General features: G+C 43.7%; 1 protein-coding gene across 5 annotated transcripts in view; it reads left to right on the plus strand.

Annotated features, from left to right (window-relative positions):
• Nucleotides 1–1,200: 1,200 nt before the first annotated feature.
• Mast4 (microtubule associated serine/threonine kinase family member 4) overlaps nucleotides 1,201–19,115 on the plus strand; it is a 602,193-nt gene continuing 584,278 nt past the window's right edge. For 4 of the 5 annotated variants that reach the window (XM_070031266.1, XM_070031264.1, XM_070031265.1 and 1 more), the window contains exon 1: nucleotides 1,291–1,653. In XM_070031266.1, coding sequence (XP_069887367.1) covers nucleotides 1,291–1,653 — 363 coding nt within the window. Of the gene's footprint in view, nucleotides 1,654–19,115 lie in introns of all 5 variants that reach the window. The other variant, XM_070031269.1, reaches the window with a different exon arrangement.

Below are 19,115 nucleotides of genomic sequence, written 5' to 3' on the forward strand. Positions count from 1 at the left end.
GTGGCCCCAAAGGTTGCATTCTGCAGCCCGGGGAGAGTCTTAAGGTGACACTACCTGTGCCTTTGACAAAAAGGTTTCTTTTCCTAGTTCTTCCAGGTGAGGAAAAGGAAACACCAAATCCAGGACCTTGTTGGTTTGCAATCCAGGGTTGGGAGACAGCAACTGTGAAAAGTGAACTCCCATTAGCTAGGGTGCTGGCACATAAGGATTAGAGCTGCTCTAATTTAGCTTGTTCCTAATTAAATAATGTCTTTTTCTCACTCCCTTTCCAAAGGTGCAAACGATTGATTTAGCTTTTTAGTTTAAAACAGAAAACACAAAACAGTCCTTGGGAAAACTCTCCACATACTCCAAGCCAAGCTCTCTACCCACTCACACGTTACCTATGTTTGCTCTGGTCCTGCCCCTGGCATGACAAATCAATGCCTTCGCTTACCCTAGAGGCAACTAAAGAATTCAAACAGAAAAGAGGGGACTGGCGATTGGCTCTGCGTGAATCCACTAACTAGACCAGTAACTTTCACCCTTCCCTTCAGCACCGATGGGTGCGTCTGGGTGCGGAGCGAGCGGGTTTCCCCCTTTTCTCTCGAAAGCGCTCCAGCTTCTTTGGGTCAGAAACCTCGATTCCACTTTTTCCGGACCAAGTCCAGTTTTCCTCCAAGGTCTCACCACCCCTGTAGTCGTTTCCTTCCAGAGACCCAGAGCCGGCCAGCCACTCCCCGCCTAAGTTCAGAGTCCCACCCTGGACTCGGATGATCCGCCGAGCTCCCAGCCTGGCCTCCTGGACCGTCGCTTGGTCTGGATCCCCGCGCCACCGAGCGCTCCCGCGGGGGCCCAAGGTCCGCGCCCCGGCCCCGCCTCCCCTACCTGACGCCCGCGCGGCTAGGGGCGTCGCAGCCTCCGCCCACCCGCGCTGCCTGCCCTGCCATTGGCTCCCTGGGCTGCCCGTCTCCTCCGCGCCGTCCCGGAGGCAGGTTTTGCCCGAGAAGCTGCAGTCCCGGCGGCTCGGGCGCAGCGCGGGAGCATCGTGGAGCGCGGAGCCCGGACCGGAGTGGGCATGGCCCCGCGCGCGGGAGTCCTCGTCAGCCGCCGGGCCCGGGTGGCAGCTAACTTGGCGGCGGGCTGCAGCACCCCTGCTGCGGACATGTAGTCGCCGGAGGGGCTCCCCGCAGCCCGGGAGCGGCGGTACGGTCGAGCCGGAGCCGAGTAGCCCGCGGCTTTCCCGCGGAGGCACGGAGTGTGCATCGCGCCCCGCCGCCCCTCGGGCAGCACTTTGGGCCGGAGAGGAAAATGGGGGAGAAAGTTTCCGCGGCGCCGGAGCCGGTGCCCCGCGGCGGCAGTGGGCACGGCGTGCGGACCCTCGCCCCGGCGGCGGCCGCCGCCGCGTCCTCGCTGGGCGCTTCCTCGGCGGAGTCCTCCTCGGGTTCAGAAACTCTGTCTGAGGAAGGGGAGCCCGGCGGATTCTCCGGCCGACCGCAGCCACCGCCGCCGCCGGGCGGCGCCCTCGGGGCCCGGCTGCCCGCCGCCTGGGCTCCTGCGCGCGCGGTGCCGGAGCGCGGAGTCCCTACCCTGCCGCTGCCGCCCCCCGCAGGAGCAGCGCCCGTCGCGCCCCGGGGCGGCGGCAGCGCGTCCCAGGAGGAGCAGGACGAGGAGGTGGGCCCCGCCTTCTCCCTTCGCGCCCCCTCGGGGGTCACCCGGGTTCCCCATCCTGTGCGCGCGCGGTGGGCTTGGAGACGGGCGGGGACCTCCGGCGTGCTGCCCGGAGTGGAGGGTGATGCGGTGGCGGGGCATGGACTTCCCCCGTCACGGCGTGTGCACCCGTGCGGCCGTGAAGACGTGCTTTTACCCTGTCAGAGCCGCGAACTCCCCAGTGTCGGTCCGCTTGGGTCGGTCGGCGAACCCAGTGCGATCTGGACACTGGACTGGTCCAGCCCGGGCTTCTGAAGTGGGCGTGGCTAACATGCCCTTAGCCACGGGTGGAGCGGGAGCGCTGGGGGCGCGGGCTGGGGGACGCAGGTGGGTGTGCAGGCCTGGGAGTTGCAGGGTGGAGGTCTCCCAGGCTACCGCCTTCTTGGGGTTACCAAGCCCGTGGTTTTGGCGGGTGGTTGCGTGGCCCCAACCTCCAAAAGACGACTTCCGCGCGCCCGGGGGCGTGTGTAGCGTCCATCCGCCCCTCCTGACCGCTCTCAGCGGTGATGAGTAGGGAGGGTCCCCCGCCTTGTTCCGATTACTTTGCCAGCCCTACTTTCGGTCGCTTCTTGACAAGCTGAACTTTCATGTCCCCCCTGACTGCTGCTTTTTCTTTTTGCTTCGGAGGACAGTGAAGGAAATAGGATTGTTTCCTCCGTGTTTTTAAGATTGTTTGCTTTGGATGTTGGGAAGTCATCTTGATGAGGCAGGGCCATAAATAAAACATGACCCTAACACAGCCTCCTTGTGAAATTAATCCCTCAGTGCCAGAGTAGTGTTTTCCTCCTCTCGGATGGGGCTGGCTTTGGTAAGTAATTGCCTTTGTCCCTACAAGAAACAAGCAAAGGCCAGTGCCCCCTACGTCTGGCAGCTTGATACAAGCCCAATAGAGGCAAATTCTAGCCTGGCAGGGAGCCGAGGAACCTTAGATAGGGTTGGTCAAGCCTCTGGCTTTAACCACGGCCCAGTCCTGAATGTCCCTAAAGACCTGCATGGAACCCAGGCAGGTTTCTGGAGACCTGCTTTGTGGAATTGTCTGTCGTGAGTTGTGAGGCTTGGAGTGTATGCTTCATTCTCTGAGGTTCAGTTCTGTAATCTAACGTGAAGAATTTCAAAGTAACATTTATTTCCACATTAAAATGACTTTCAGATCAGGAATTTGGGATTCACAGATCATTCCTAGTGGCAGGAGTTTGAGTGCCATGCCCAGCACAAAACCCTGCCCTGGCAAAGAGATGATCCAACCCCCTGTGGTAGCAGCATCCTCAACAGCTTCCCCTCCCTTCAAAGTTACACACAGGTGTTCGCCTTGTGACATACATCTCAACTTTCAAAGATGAGAGAACACGATTACTAAGAACCTGGGAGTATTCCCAGTTCTTTCAAGATTTATCATTAGGCTCTAACAATAATTGTCGCTGTCACTGGCAGAGAAGGCAGTTCAGTTGTTTTCTGTTCAGCTCCCGAGGGTGCACTGAGTGGTGACTGGGTCCTGCAGATGTGGGGGAGGATAGTTGCTAAGTCCTCACTTTTGATCCTGATTTTGTAGCTGATTTATTGCCTCACCTCAGGGTGACAGTGCTTCACTTTCTCAGAAGTGGATATAATGGTAGCTTATTTCCCAGGCTGATGCAGTGAGGATTGGCTGATTGAAACACATTTTATGTTTGAAAGTGGAATGACTAAGTAACATGGGGTGAAATCTCAGAACTAGATGTAAACAGATACAGTATTTCAGTGTATTGTGCAACTTAACCTGTGGCAGAGGATGCTGGAAATGATCCAGGAGTGAAATCTTGACTTGCCCTGAGAATTTGGATGCAAAAATAAGGCCATGACTTTTTAAAAAGCTTTCTCGTGGTAGAGAAGTTAATCTTGGTGAGGAGAGTGGAAGACCAATTGTGTTTTCTGGTTTTAACCCTGGTGATAGCATGGTGCAATGGCATTGTGGAAATACTTGAGAAGATAATGAAAGCTCTCTTGTCTTTCTTAGAAGAAACACACATTTTCCTTGCTCATTCATAGACACACCCTTGAGTAGAAAGAAGTCTTTGATTTCCGAGTAGGTTTGTACTCATGAACCATTCATCTGCTCTACGCCTCAGTTTTCTCCCCTCAAGTGGGTATAATAAGAATTGAATCATTAAGACATTTTATACATGCTCTCTAACTTAATCCTAATATAGTAGCTATTGTATAGTGTTGATGTTAACAATGATTAATTTTCAAGTTTATTTCTGATAAAATTGTATGAAATTGAGGTTCCACCTTGGGCTCCCCTATTATTAATACATTAACTTATATGCTATCTGCTTTCAGGAATTTCAGGCTGTATCTGTCCAGTTTATTTCTTTTTATTTAGCATGGGATGGGAAATGGTTTTTATTTGTCTCAGGTTGTATTATGGCACTGTATGAAGGCACTGAGTAGAAACCATTAAAAGGCTTAAGTGCAGTCCATAAATTGTTGTATCTAGCTTGGGAGATTCATTATATCCAGCAACTTAAGGCATTGATTTAATAAGCAGCAAAACCCAAGTTTCAAGTGTATTAATACAGTGCTGATTTTGACAACCTTGTTAAAGGTGTTTTGATTATATCTAGTAATGTCACTGTTTGATCTACTTCTTATTTTATCTTACTGTCAATATTTGTATAAACTTACAAAGTCTCATACACTTAAGTCAGCTCCAGAGGCCTTTGGTGTCTGAAGGAGTGTAGTATAACATGACAGTGATGGTAGTTTTAAAATTTTTTAATTCAATTTTTTTCTTTTTCTTTGTGGGGTTTGCCAGGGAATTTGTACTTTACCACTGAATTACTCCTGAATCCCCATATTTTTGGTACTTAATATTAAACACATGTTACAGATGACTGATAGGTGATTTTTTGTGAGTGTTTTGTAAATACTTCATCTGATTTGCCCATCCCCTGATTGCCCCCAAGTTTCTGCGTGTGGGGTCTGTGTGTGCTTGGGGAAGCACACTGCATTTCTTACAGTTAAGGTGATCTAGGTTAGAGGATGTTCCCTGATTCTTGTGAGATTTGCTATTAGGCATTCTGCCCTGTCCCTTCCTGAAGCACCTGTGATGTCCAGTAACATACTCAAGTGCTGTTTGGTGACCACTGCTGGATACTCTCACTGAGAGAAATAACTTTGTCTCTGTATACTTAGCACTTGCCTTTAGTATGCTAGCAGGAGCTTAGTACATGTATGTTGAATGAATTAGAAAAGGCACATCTGAAAATTGTTGCCTTTATGGTTGGAGGGTATCTCTGGGTATTTTATTATATTTGTCTGCTGTGAATTATGATGCTCCAACTTCTGGATTTCTCTTTTGTCAAGGAGCAGCTTGTGGCTCACAGCTGAAATGTTAACAGTTTTTTTTTTCTTGGTAAATTTAAACAAACTACGATCAGTGAGAATCCACTCAGAATGCCTTTGAAAGGACTGCTATATTACCTGTTATTAAGTCTGCTATGAAGTCTATCATTAAGAGAATTTGGAACTTTATTGATTCTTAGAATGGCAGAAAAGGGCTCAGGAGTGAGGCTTTCCAATTCCATGAATATGACCCATTTACCTCCCGTGACACTAAGGGACTTTCTCTATTAGCATAATCTGGGAACACTTTCTCATATTAACAAGAGGCAAAATCAAGGGATGTGTTTACACTATCGTATAAAATGGCACATGAGTAGGAGGAATGCCTCTACCATCATGGCTTGTATTGGGGGCTCCCCAGGTGGTATCTGCAGTGGACGAGTTTCTGGTTTTCAGTGTTTAAGAGAATAAATAGTAAAATGCAATCATGAGCCCAGTCAAGCTTTTCATGAGTTAATAATTTTGTTAATCGTAGAAGCTGCTTAATTTGAAAAGAGAAGTGCATGCATTTGTTATTTAGTCTGCTTTTCGGACTCACTATATCAGTAAGAGCCAGGAAGTGACAATATCAGCCAGTTCCCTCATACTGCGTAGTCCAACTCTGAGGCGTCCTTACAGGCACAGAGATGAGTTTGAGCTCAGAAGCTTCTCCATGGTAGGTGGTAGACACTAAACACAGTTGTTGAGTAAGTGGTATCAATGGTGGCAACTGGGGGAGCAGGCTGAGAGGGAGTGGGTGACAGCTCTGCTTAACTCTCAGCATGGGGCCAAGGCCTACCTGGTTGGGGAAGGAATGCTTGAGCTGAGACCTAAAGGAAGGGAAAAGATAAGAGTAAGGCAGCTCCTAGGAGGCCCTGAAGCCAGAGAGTGTTAGGTCTGTGGCCCTGAGAGGAAACCTTTTCTTGAAATGGAGGAGAGGAGAACAAGCACCCTATGATGTTGAATAGACAAGCTGAGGTTGGGAGCTCTTTGGGGTTTTACTCTGAAGACCTTGGAAACCATCGAAGAATCTGAAGCAAAGAAGTGCCCTCATTAAAGTTGTGTCTTGGCGAGGCAGGCAGCATGAAGCCCACTTGCAGCAACCCACTGGGATTGCCTGTTGAAATGTTCTAGAGTGGGCATTTATAGCTGCAGATGATAACATCTTGATAAATGGAGTGAGCACAGCTGGGACTTCAAGTTCTGAAGGAAAAATCCTTAGGAAATAGAATAGGGAAAATAGATCTATTCCAGAGAACACTTTAGCGTGACTAGGAATACTGCTTTTCCTCTGCTATCATTGTAAGCCTGGAATTTTCTTGAAGGAAAAACTTTTATTAACCTGAACAGAAGGTGAGAAAGCTATGTGGCAAAGGCTCCTTTCCATAGTAAGTTGCAGGACATAGTGACCCTCTGTGAGCTATGGGGGGTATGGGATGTAATTGTGCCCCCTGTGGACAGGAAGTGGGTGTTTGTGCTCTCAGAACCTGCCAGAGAGGCTCTGCATCTGCCCTTTCCACCTCTGCTCTGAGGTAGTCAAGGAAATGTCAGATATTACCCTTCCTCCCCCCTGTGTTTTACAGCCACTGACAAAGGTTACCCATTCACATACGCTCAGTGGATATACTGTTTGAGTCCATTGTAGGTTTTTGTTTTTATTTTGTGCTGGTATGAGGGCTTGAACTCAAGAGCCTCACACCCTCTCACTTGGCTTTTTTGATCAAGGATGATATTGTACCACTTCAGCCATGCCTCCACTTCTCCACTTTTTGTTGGCTAACTGAGATAAGAGTCTCATAAACTTTCCTGCCTGGGCTAAGTTTGTGTGATCCTCACATGTTAGCCTCCTGAATACCTAGGTTACAGGAGTGAGCCACCAGTACTGGGCAAGTGTATTGGTCTTGACCCTGTGAGGAAGAGCATAGAAATGAGGTGCAAAGATGGCACACAGAAGAACTAATCTTTGTAGAACTTGTATCACAACTAGACGAGCCCATATATGTGTGATGAAGTCACAAACCTAGCTTAGAAGAGCTGATTGTTTGTAGATGAAGATACCCTCTGTCTTTTCTGGTCATGGTTATATGTTCTATGATTTTGCTCAGAAAGGGCTTGTGTTCCCTTTTTTTTTTTTTATCTCTTTGGAGCAAGTGGCCAGTGTTTCACAGATCTGAGGTCAGTGGCTAACCTGTATGCCTACAAGGGTTTGATCTTGACTCAGCCATTTAGGGGCTGTTATGATTTTGGCTAGGTTATTAACTCTGAGACTGTTCGCTCATCTGTAAAATGGGTATATCAATTTATTGCAGAAGCCATTGTGAAGATTACTGTAATGTTCTATGTACAGTTCCCCCACACAATGCCTGGCATAGAGTAAGCATCTCACATTGAGGTGTGCTATGATTACTGAGTGTGGAAAAATTGGTTTAGATCCCTAGCCATAAAAGAAATGCAAATCAAAACAACATTGAGATATCACCTCACTCCAGTTAGAATGGCAAAAATCAAGAACTCTAACAACAACAGATGCTGGAGGGGATGTGGACAGAAAGGAACCTTACTTCATTGTTGGTGGGAATGTAAACTTGTTCAACCAAAGAAAGCAGTATGGAGGTTCCTCAAAAGACTTCACATAGAACTCCCCTATGACCCAGCAATCCCACTTTTGGGCATTTACCCAAATGTTTACAAACAAGACCACACTAAACCTACGAGCACAACTATGTTTATTGCAGCATTATTTACCATAGCTAAGATATGGAACCAACCCAGATGCCCCTCAGTAGATGAATGGATCAAGAAAATGTGGTATATATACACAATGGAATTCTATGCCTCCATCAGAAAGAATGACATTGCCCCATTTGTTAGGAAATGGAAAAACTTGGAAAAAATTATATTAAGTGAAGTAAGCCAGGCCCAAAGAAACATAGGTCCCATGGTTTCCCTTATTTGTAATATCTAGTATATGTATGAGTCAAGCGGAAAAGGTCAGATAATGTGATGTCAGGAAAATGAACCCTTAGATGTGTATTTTAATGTTTTTTTCTTTCATGCATGTGTTTCTAACGCATTTATAAGATTATCTCTTTGTTGCTTTGTATATCCTTCCCCCACAGTATAACTCCCTGCTTTCACTATATTTGATGTCAGTATAACTTGTGGAGGAGATGGGGAAAAACCAGTTGTTTAAGGATACAGGTGGACCTGTTGCAACAATGAGAAGTACAAGTTGTCATGTCCAAAACTAGCTTTACAACGTAGGTGCGGGGGGGGGGGGGAAGGGGGGGAAAGGAGAAGGATTGGGATTGGGGGGGAGGGGGGAGGCTGGGAAGGGATGTGAAGGGCAAACAAAGGAGGAGGCTGCAATGCTTGGTAAGAAATGTACGCATTATCCTGCCCACATAATTGTAACTCCTCTGTACAGTATGTTCACAAATAAAATAAAATTAAATTAAAAAAGAAAAAAGAAAAATTGGTTTAGGTATAATGTTGGTACCATCATTGCATAGCCAAAAAGTAGTAGGGGCCTTCCCTGACGGGTTCTTCCACCTATATGTTTTGCACCTAAAAGTTTCCTAACAGTCCCTTTCACTCATGAGTGAAAGTGATCACTTTCAATTTCATGGACACATCATTCTTTTATGAGATACTAATAGAAAAGCTTTATGGCATATGATTCACCAGGTATTCTAATAAGACACATCTCTCTTTTGCTTGTGGAACTTGCTTGTGGCCATCACTTATTAAATAAGACCCCCAAAGACTCTATAAACATATCAGTTATGAGGGGTTTTGTCAGAAGGCATCATGTCAGCCCTGTTGTAAGGCTGATGAGATGACTGTGTACATATCTCAATCTTCATGAGCTGACAACAAGGGAATAAGAAAGAGCAAGTTACTGGTGGCTCACACCTATAATCCCAGCAACTCAGGAAGCTGAGATCTGAGGATAGCAGTTTGAAGCCAGCGTGGACAGGAATGTTTGTGAGACTCTTATCTCCAATTAACCAGGAAAAGGCTGAAAGTGGAGCTGTAAGTCAAGTGGTAGAGAGCACCAGGCTTGAGTGAAAAAGTTAAGGGACAATGCTCAGGCCTTGAGTTCAAGCTCCAATTCTGGCTCACATATACAAAAAAGAAATCAGGTACTTCTCTGGAAATCCACTTCATGTCAGCACTGGGGTGAGGAGGAAAGGCAGGTGGTCTGGGGGGCCTGACTTCTCAGAAGTGAAATCTGTAGAAATTCAATTGAACTTTTAAAGAAAACGTCAAGAGCATGTGTATGCATCTGGGACAGCACAAACATTTTGCTATCTAATAATCTGGGAGACCCTTCACTATAACTCCAGTGTAGTTAAGTGACTGTAGTTGGCTTTTCTTCCTGATAACTGGGGTTCTGCCCTTGCTCTTGCTCAGGTTGACATTCCCCACAGCTTTGCATCATTTAGTTCAAAGGTTCTTGGTCTCTTTTATGTGTGTCATATTTTGTCTCTGGTTTCCTATCTGCTCTGTTGTGTTAGACTAATGCTAACATAAAATAGAAGATTAAGCAAAAGGCTTTTGGTCACATGGCTCTGGGCATTGTTTTAATCTCCTCCTCCTTGTATTCTTTCTGAGCAAACTCATCTGAGCTGGACAATAGTTACCTGTGCCTTCGGGCTTTACAGGGGGGAAAATGTCCTAAAAAGCAAAATGTACTTTAGGACTGTGGTCAGCAGTACGTACACATAGAGTGACGTCGTATTGACTATGCAATGATTTGTGTGAAATTTCTGATGGCTTCTTTAATGTCTCTCAATTTGCAAAAAGCATTCCTTGCTTATTAAGTGATCAGAATTCATAACTATACAAACGTATCTGGAAACCGCCTGTAAATTTGTATCCTAAGCCTGTACTCTTTTGCTAGTCCATCAATTCCCCTCTCAGACACAGTCGATATAATTTTGATTATGGCACTTACTTCCACTGAATCTTTCAGCCCAAATGCTTTGTGATGATCTTAGGGGGTGGGGAGGAGGTGAATGTATAAGGAGGGAAGATGGAGGACCTGGCAATTTGAACTGCTTTTCTTAACTAATTTCATAGGCTATCATGTGGAAAATGAAATTTGAATTTTAATGTTCTGGACCTTGCAATTTAGCAGGGATTTTGGTGGAAGGAGAGCTCCCAAGTATACCGTTTCTTTTGGATTGATGACTGTGTATTACCAAACTCTCATTAGATGTGGAGTAGGTATTTGGCTCTTTTCTTGCCTTAGGACTTGGTCAGCTATTTTCCTAATCAGCTGAGAAGCTAAAGGTGCCATTCCCTTTGGGCTGATAATTTGTGCCTTTCTGTGGTTGTCTAGAAAAATACTATTGTATCTTGAACTCCTAGGCTTAACATTTGGCTTTTCAGGCATTTTTAAAATGAGATAAGACAAATAGATGAGACTTCAGTAATTCAAGAGGGGGAAGGGTGTCCCCCTCCCCCCTCTTTAATTGTAAGGTAAATTAAATTGGGTTAGAATCGGCATTTTTAATCCTGTGTTGCTCTGCACTGTCATAAAATATATTCACAAAAAGTCTCAGATTTAAAATGTCTCAGATTTAAAATTATGTTTTAGGGCAATCGTAGACAGCTGAACTCCATTAAAGTATTGAAATGGAATGCAATTGTGGTGAAATCTATTCTGTGTGTAAAGTCTAAGCGATTAATTTCACAACTAGGTTCTTTATGGATGGGTTGGTTCCATAGAAACATGTCTGGCTCCATACACATCCAACACAAACTCATGAAATTTGCCTTTCCAATCACATAGTTTTAGCTGGAGTGGCTTACTTGAAATAATCTGTACCCTCAGCTGGGCTTTTTGTTTTAACAATGAAGCTCTGAGGATTTCCAGTCATATGCAGCCAGAAGAGGAAAGGAGACTTGCTCCAGCAGAAAGGTCAACTCCAGAAGCTGGAGTCTTGAGAAAGAATCACAGAAAAGTGTTTTAGAAGGAGAACTCCACACACTTCTAATACAGACCAGAAGGTCCCAAGGAGATGTTAGCCTTACCGTCCTGGTGGCCCTTATCAGACTAGAAAGTCAAAGCGCCTTGATAAGTCAGAGCAACCCTGGCTTAGAAAAAACTGAGTATGAGCAGGGGAGAGCTAATGAAAAGGCAAGCAAAATGACTGGACATGTAAGAGAAGAAAGACTAGCTTTTCGTTGCCCTACATTACAGTACCTTGAATTATTTATCTACTGTTTGAAAAATTGCCTTGGTAAATTTTAATGTACCATTTTATTTCCTTGGAAATTCTTGCTTATTTACCCAGCAGGCATTGACCAACTTTGCCTAATAAGATACCTGCTTTCTTTGTAGATAGGGGAGGGGGTAGCTCCAGAAATGACCGTACGCTCTCTTTAACTGACTCAAGGCTAACTTTAACTCAAGGTGATGGGGTAGGGCCTAACCATAATGTTTGGAGGACAAGAAAGATAAGTGGATATGACAACTTTTTGAATACTCTTGATTTTTTTCATAAAATGCCTTTTTGCTTTTCAAAATCTTATTTTAGAAATTGAAAACATTTCTATCTGGAAAAGCTTGGTGTGTGTGTGTGTGTGTGTGTGTGTGTGTGTGTGTGTGTGTGTGTGTGTGTGTGTGTGTGTGTGTGTGTGTGTGTGTGTGTGTGTGTGTGTGTGTGTGTGCACATGCATGTGTGTTCTTGTATGCATGTGGGCAGCCTGAAGGCAAGGGTTACAATTGAAATAAGTCTGGTCAGGAAGAGGTACACCTGTGGGATAACAACATGGCAATTTTGTAACCTGCTAAAGTCATACTGTTTTATATTCACTTAAAATATTTCTGAATCATCACTTTCTGTGTATTAGATTACCTGTCACTCCTCATTCTAACTCTTCCTGGTTTCTTTTTTGCTTTCCCTTCCTATCTAGAGCTTAGTCATCAGAATTTTAAAAGAACATGAGAAAAACAAACATGACAAAGTAGAAGATTGTTGTAAAACCTTTGTTACATAAAATATTTGGGAAGAGCTGTCTTTGGTTACTGAATTTTATGAGGCATTAAAAACTAATTTGGAGATTCTTTTTTTTTCTTACCTTGTTGGTTGTCCTTTTTCTCGAATGCTATGACACATTTTTCTGCCTTATTATTCTCTGCTGAACAAGCTTTCTCTCTCTCTCTCTCTCTCTCTCTCTCTCTCTCTCTCTCTCTCTCTCTCTCTCTCTCTCTCTCTCTCTACTTCCCCCCCCCCCCGGCAGTCTCTCTTCCTCCCCTTTCTCAGTGATTGGACATCTTGTAGTGCTTTGGAGCTCTCACTCTGGGCATCAATTATCTTCAAGAACTATTGAAGATGTGAAAGTATATAAGCAGAGGTAGAAAGTGGGGCTAAAATCACGTGTGCTGTTAATAAAAGTAGGCATCTTGAGCTCCCCTTTCTCACTTTTGTAGAAAGCAAAATTAGTTCTGGTTTCTGGGGGTTTTCCTGTGTTATCTCTGTTCCTATGTTATGCCAGGTATTATATTTATTAATGATATTTATAGAGTGTTTACAGTTTGTCTAGTCCTTTCTCCTACTATTTCATTTGTTTTCTTGTTCCCCCTTTGCACACATTTCTTTTTGTTACGTGGATAAGAGCTTTGTCTCATCTTCCACCACACTGTGAACCCCTGCAATAGAGGCATGTGTGGTCCAGACACCATTCTGAGTATTTTGCATACATTTGTTCATTTAAATGTCTCAAGTCTTGTTGACATTCAGTTGATAATTCATTGCTACCATTGCTGTAGCAAAGGGACTGTCACAAGATGGAGGAGAATGAGGGAAGAGACTGTCAGAGAAGCAGGTTAGACCACTTATGGAAACTGTATTTAGAGGCTGAGGTCCTAACCTCTGGATTGTCTCTGCATCCCAGAGCTGTTGTGATGTGGCACATAATCAATCATTGCTGAATGAATGAAGGCTTGGACTATGAAACAGCACTTGGAGCATGGGCTCCTATGCACTTGGCACCAGAGTTTGGATTATGTGTCTGTCTAGAGAACTTTTGTGAAGGTTGGTGATAGGATTTAAAGCTGTCTTCCTTAAGTTACAGGTCACTCATTAGTGAGATGAATCTCTCAAGGTGACTATAGATCAATTGCTGTTTTTTTTTTGTTTGCTTTGGGTAACTGTGTTCCACTAAGATAATTTTTGGCTATTCATTAAAAGCACATAGCAGCAAAGTATAGTCAGCCAGTGTTTAAAGCTATCATTTTAATTTCTGATGAAATATTGACACTAGCTTTGAGATGTTAGTCATGATCCTGGGTTGCCTCCATGCTTCTCAGGATAATGCGGCTCTAAGTGGAAGCAGCTGCAAGAATCTTGCCTGTCCCGGGTGCTCCATGTTTGCAAGGAGCTGGGAAGGCTGAGCTCTTACCCTAGTTCTTTGCTTAGTGGGTGATTAGCCTCTCTGACCCTCATCTGTGATGGAATCAGAGTCCTTTTTTAGCTTCAGCTCCTCTATTTCTTTGTTTACTTCTTATTATAAGCACATTAATTTAAATATTTAAAGTTTCCATCAGTGTATGGTTTGTTATAGAACTGTTCATTGACTTCTTTCTTTTGACAAGTTCGACAATTAGTTATGGTGTTTTTCTGGTTTGTGAATAGACACATATTATCTCCCCTCAACTCTATTAAGTTATAATTGGCAAAACACATGATGTTCTGAAATACATACACAAACAGAGACAGACATACAGATAAATTTAGAAGATCTGGGGATTGACTTCAGGGCCTCACATTTGTCAGGTAAACATTCTACCATTTAGCCTGCCTTAGGTCCTTTTTGCTTTGATTTTTTTTTTTTTTCAGGTGGGGAGCTTTTGCCTTTGGTCTATGTCTTACCACAATCCTTCTACCTTTGCTTCCTGATTAGCTGGAATTAAGGTGTTTGCTACCATACCAAGCTCTGTGATTAAATCAAGCTAACTAATTACTCATCACCTCATAAGTTTATTATTATCATCATTATTATTGTTGTCAGGAGAAAATTTCAGATCTATTTATATATTCTTGACTGGATTTTTTACCAAGACTGGAAGTTTACCATCGATTCTCAATCTCTCCTCTCTCTCTCTCTCTCTCTCTCTCTCTCTCTCTCTCTCTCTCTCTCTCTCTCTCTCTCTCTCTCTCTGGTTTTGTTGTTTTAAGCATATAGAGAAAAACATGATTTACCTATATATATTTTACTTTCATTCATTATTTAAAATTATTTGGCATGTTTCTGCAAGTCATTCCGAATAATCAAGAGGGTTCCATTGTTCATCTCCCAACCCCTGCAAAGGAGTTTAACTGTAGATAGCAAGCTTAGTCCTTGTTTCTTCTGTTGATGGGCCTTCCAGGATTCCATTGGAATCCTCAAACTTCTGCACATTTTTTGAAATATTGAGATTGACACTTTCTCTTTGAGAGTGAAACTTCGGTTTCAGAATAAGTCTTCTTAAAGAAACTGGTTTGGGCAGGGAAAGGGCGGGAAAACATAAGCCCTCTTCTCAATGCAAGATAGCTTTACAGCCTATGTATTGGGGTCAGATTGTCCTTAGACAATGCTGTGGCTGTCTGTTGAGTTGCCTTTATTATCAAGTGAAACATCTTGACACAAAAAGTTACTGTTCATGGTGGAATTTCTAGGGTGGCTTTTGGTGCTAGTTCTTGGAGGCTCTTAAAGCAGAATTGGATCTTTTCTCCCCCAGATTTTCCCTGCAGATCATTGGATCAGCGGCAGAATCTGCAAGCTCCTAGCAGAATTTACTTCTTGCTTGGGGTTTATTCCTTTTGGGCTGTATGTCACAAGTCTGTCACCTTTATGTCCTACACAAGCAACTTGTGATTTGTAGAAATCATTCTTCTATTTCAAAGACTAGTGTGATCTCTTGTGTCCTATATTGTTCTGGAACTTTGCTTCCTGGCGCTTGAAGTGGTGGGGTTTGTTTGTAAAGTCAAATCAGAATATTTATTTGGCTTGGACTTTGCCTTTTGCTTATGTGGTTACTTTTTTTATTCTTTGACTCAGAGGCTGGCAGCTCTGCCCAAGCCTAAGCCATCAATGGGTTATTTCATAGTTTGTTTGAAAGTTAGTTATGTGGAATTTGGGAATGTACAGTGCCAAAGAGACATAGTTTACATGTGACCTGATTTCCTGATCTGCCTGCATAGAAGCCTAGTTACTCCCCAGAATGTGATGATCAAGTCCTAGAAATGGGGCCACTATGCTAGAAATGGTAAATACAGTAGAATTGGAATATGAACAATCAGAGACTGCTTTTACCCTGGTTTTCCCAGAGAGGTTAAGTGAATTACCACTGGGCCAGAGTGGGAACTGGAGTCCAGACCCCTGACTGCCAGCTGTTACTGCCCTGTGGCATGGCTATGATGCCATTGTTTCTAGCAGAATTCCCTGGGAGCTGAGGGTGTTTCTGGCTGCTCTGTAAGGTTGGGCCTGGTGAGCAGCTTCTGTGGATCACTAGGTACAGACCACTCTCAACACCACACACCTGCTCTCACAGGTATTCTGAAATAGGTCACAGGGAACTCATACTTAGTCTCCCACTCCCAGCCATGAGAGAGAGAGAGAGAGAGAGACAGACAGACAGACAGACACAGAGACAGAGACAGACACAGAGAGGCACAGAGACAGAGAGACAGGGAGAGAACACTCATTGACCTTGTTTGGCCTTTGGGACACTTTCATAGATGCTCCATATATTGAGAACAAATCATTTTAATCCAATAATTTTTAATAAAACAACTGCTATTACTAGAAATAATTAAAAGTTAAAGGCCTTACACTGGGTACCAGTGGCTCATGCCTATAATCGTAGCTACTTAAGAGACTGTGGTCTGAGGCAGAAAAGTTTGTGAGATGGTTTCTCTCTAATTAGCCACCAAAAAGCTGTAAGTAGAGCTGTGGTTCAAAGGTAGAGCACTAGCCTTGAGCAAAAAAGCTCAAGGGACAGCCAAGGGACAACACCCAGGTTTTGAGTGTAAGCCCCAATAGCAGTGCATATGCACATGGGCGCGCACGCACACACACACACACACACACATGTTTTTATGTATATAATATCTGTCCTTATTTGTGTACTCTCCCTCCCACTCACCAGAAGACATTAAATTTTCTTATGCCTTTTCTTCTAGTTCAACTCAGTGTGATAGGTATCCTGTGTTGCTGAGGCCTTCAATAGTTGTTATATATTCTCATTTCAGATGGACCTATTACTTAAATGTATTTTCAGGGGGCTCTATGTTTGAAACCTAAAGCCATAGTTCACCAAGGATGGTGGCTTCTCTCCAACACAAGGAAGGATATTTATACTTGTTCTGCCGTGAGCTGCTGTTTTCTTCTCTTCCTTCTCCCTCATCTCTACCCTGTTCTTGTGAGAAAGTGCAACTGAGCTTTGGGATTAATGTAATTTGTTCATTCAAAGTGATGGCAAAGACTCCATCAGAATAGTTTCTAGTCATGTTCCAGGAATAAGCATGCTCCAGCAGTCTCTCTTGTGTCCCTTAGAGATCTGAGGTGATTTAGAGGATGTGAAGACACTTGATAACTATCAAGTGACTTTACCAAGCAAGCCCAGCTAAGAAACATTGGGGGAGGGGGGCGCTTGCTTTCTATTCTCCAAAAATCTGTAACCTGATGGGCACTGTTTTGAGTGGGTAAGATAGTAGTCTTCAGAATGTTCTTTTGACCCTTAAGCACATCTAAGGATGTAACTTGAATTAACTGCTGTGGCTTATTTTTGAGGTTGTGGATGAAAAGGGGAAGATTAGATAAAAAAAATTCTCTGTCTGTCTTTGTCCCTAGCTCTGTTTCTGTCTCTCTGTATTTGTGTATTGGTACTGGAGCTTGAACTCAAGGCATCATCATATTTTCACCTGGCTCTTTGCTCAAGGCTGGCTCTGTACCACTCAAGCTAGAGCTCCATATCCAGCTTTTTGCTAATTAATTGGATATTAAGAGTCTCTCAGGTTTGCTTGCCTGGGCAGGCTTGATATGGTGATCCTCAGATTTCAGTCTCCTGAGTAGCTGTTGAAGAGTTCTCTATAGGTGAGATGTGACGCTTCTCAGGCAGCCCCACTCCTGTAAATCTTTGCTGTGGGGTTGGAGCTTGTGTGAAAGCTCAGGTTGTTTTTCAATTCAGGTGGTCCTTACTGAATCTTCTATAATGTTTGTAAGGCATCATAGAAGTTAGTGAGTGAGAAAGAGTGAGAGCGAGAGAAAGAGACAGAGAGAGAGAATGACTTTGGAGACAGCACACAGAGTGACTTGATTTCATTGTGTACTATCAGCAAGTGAGCTGTGTGATTCATACCACAGAAAGAAGCTGGGTGCTCATGCTCATAATCCTAGCTACTCAGGATGTTGAGATGAGATTCAAAGCCAGCCCAGGCAGGAAGGTTCCTGAAACTCTTATCTGTACTGAACCAGCAAAAAACTGGAAAAGTGGAGCTATGACTCAGTGGTAGTGAGCTACCTTTTAGTTAAAAAAAAAGCCAAGAGATAATGGCCAGCCCCTTAACTTTGAGCCCTAGTACTGTCACCAAAACAAAACCAGAAAAAATAGGGGGGGGGGTGAGTTTGGAGAGGAAATTATCAGCCTAACAGGACTGATTTGGAAGTAAGCTGTGATGGAGCCTTGAAGATTTTAAGTATTGGGAAGAAGAAGAGGAGATTGTGCCAGATTAAATTATTAGTTCATCAGATTGTTTGCTAGAAGAACTCCATCAAAATAGTTCATAGACAAATTCTAATAATCAGGATGAATACCACAGAAACCTCTTCCAGTGGCTTAGATATTTAGGAAAGTCTATACATTAGATACCTTGGAGAAGTATATGTATATGTATATATATGTATATTAATGAAAGTAATAATACTTAGAAGAAATAGTAATGGACAGGTTGTTTTTTCATGTTTTCTTTGTGCCTGTATAATTTAAAGTTGCTGGTAGAAAATTAACCACCAGTTTATTTATGGCTTCATAACTTTCTAATCAAGGGTATTGTGTGTGTGTTTTAGAGATTTATATTTCTCTAGGTAATTAAGCAGTGTTCACAACTAATACTTTTTAAAAATCATTATCATAAGAAACTTTGTTTTTACTTGTGGGTCTAAGATTTAGGGAGAAAGTTTATGGGTCAGAATTTGCCAAGGGGTCTATTTTTTGAAATATATATTTGGTCTCACATTCTTCCCTTGCTTTGTAAAGACATTTTGGTTCCTCAGTGCTTGAAGTTTGCCCAGATTTTAGTAGTGATGGTTTTGGCTTAGTCAGAATTTCAAACACCACCTCGGTGGTTTATTTTACTCTCCATCCTGCCCCTGATCCTCAACATACACTTGGAAAATTTCTTCCAGGAGAGATTGTCACTCTGTGCGTCATGACAGGAAACAGGCCTGTATCAGAGTGGGCCCCTAGCTGGGTGAGTCCCTGTCTACATACATGGTAGCCCATGGTTGGGGAGCTTTCTGAGACATTTAAGCCTTGCCTGAAGTCCCCAGAAGCCATATCTCTCCTGTGGTTTTGGCAGCTACTCTGAGTTCTTCTTTAGCATTCTACAGGAACTGGGGAACATTTCATCCTAAAAGAGTGAGCAGATGTCATGATTTACTAAATAGGAAGCCACATGTGGCATTGGGGCTGCTTCCCAAAGTTACACACAAATACTTTCAGAGCAAGGTGGCCAAGAGGCCTTGTGACTCCATAATGTGAGGGGAAATGTAGAGGGAGATGCTGCCTGTCTCAAGGATCGAGGCCCAAGTAGGGTGATTAGGGCAGTTCTGCTTTGAGAATTGCACTTACTTTTTATGCTACTGGCTCTTTTTTCCTGGCTAGGCACATTTTATTCTTTACCTTTCCCTCAGGGAAAATAATTTAGAAAGCCATGTGAAAGGTCTGCCACTTCTTCAGAGATTCTCTGTCCCAGTTATTTTTTATTGCAACTACAGTGTGTACTCTGGGTGTTTGAAATCTGCCATTACAAGTATGCTGTTAATCTTAACTCAGAGAATGAAATATT

This window comes from Dipodomys merriami, unplaced genomic scaffold (genome assembly GCF_024711535.1).
Source record: "Dipodomys merriami isolate MVZ:Mamm:240054 unplaced genomic scaffold, mDipMer1.0.p SCAF_20, whole genome shotgun sequence".
In the NCBI taxonomy this organism is placed as follows: Eukaryota; Metazoa; Chordata; class Mammalia; order Rodentia; family Heteromyidae; genus Dipodomys; species Dipodomys merriami.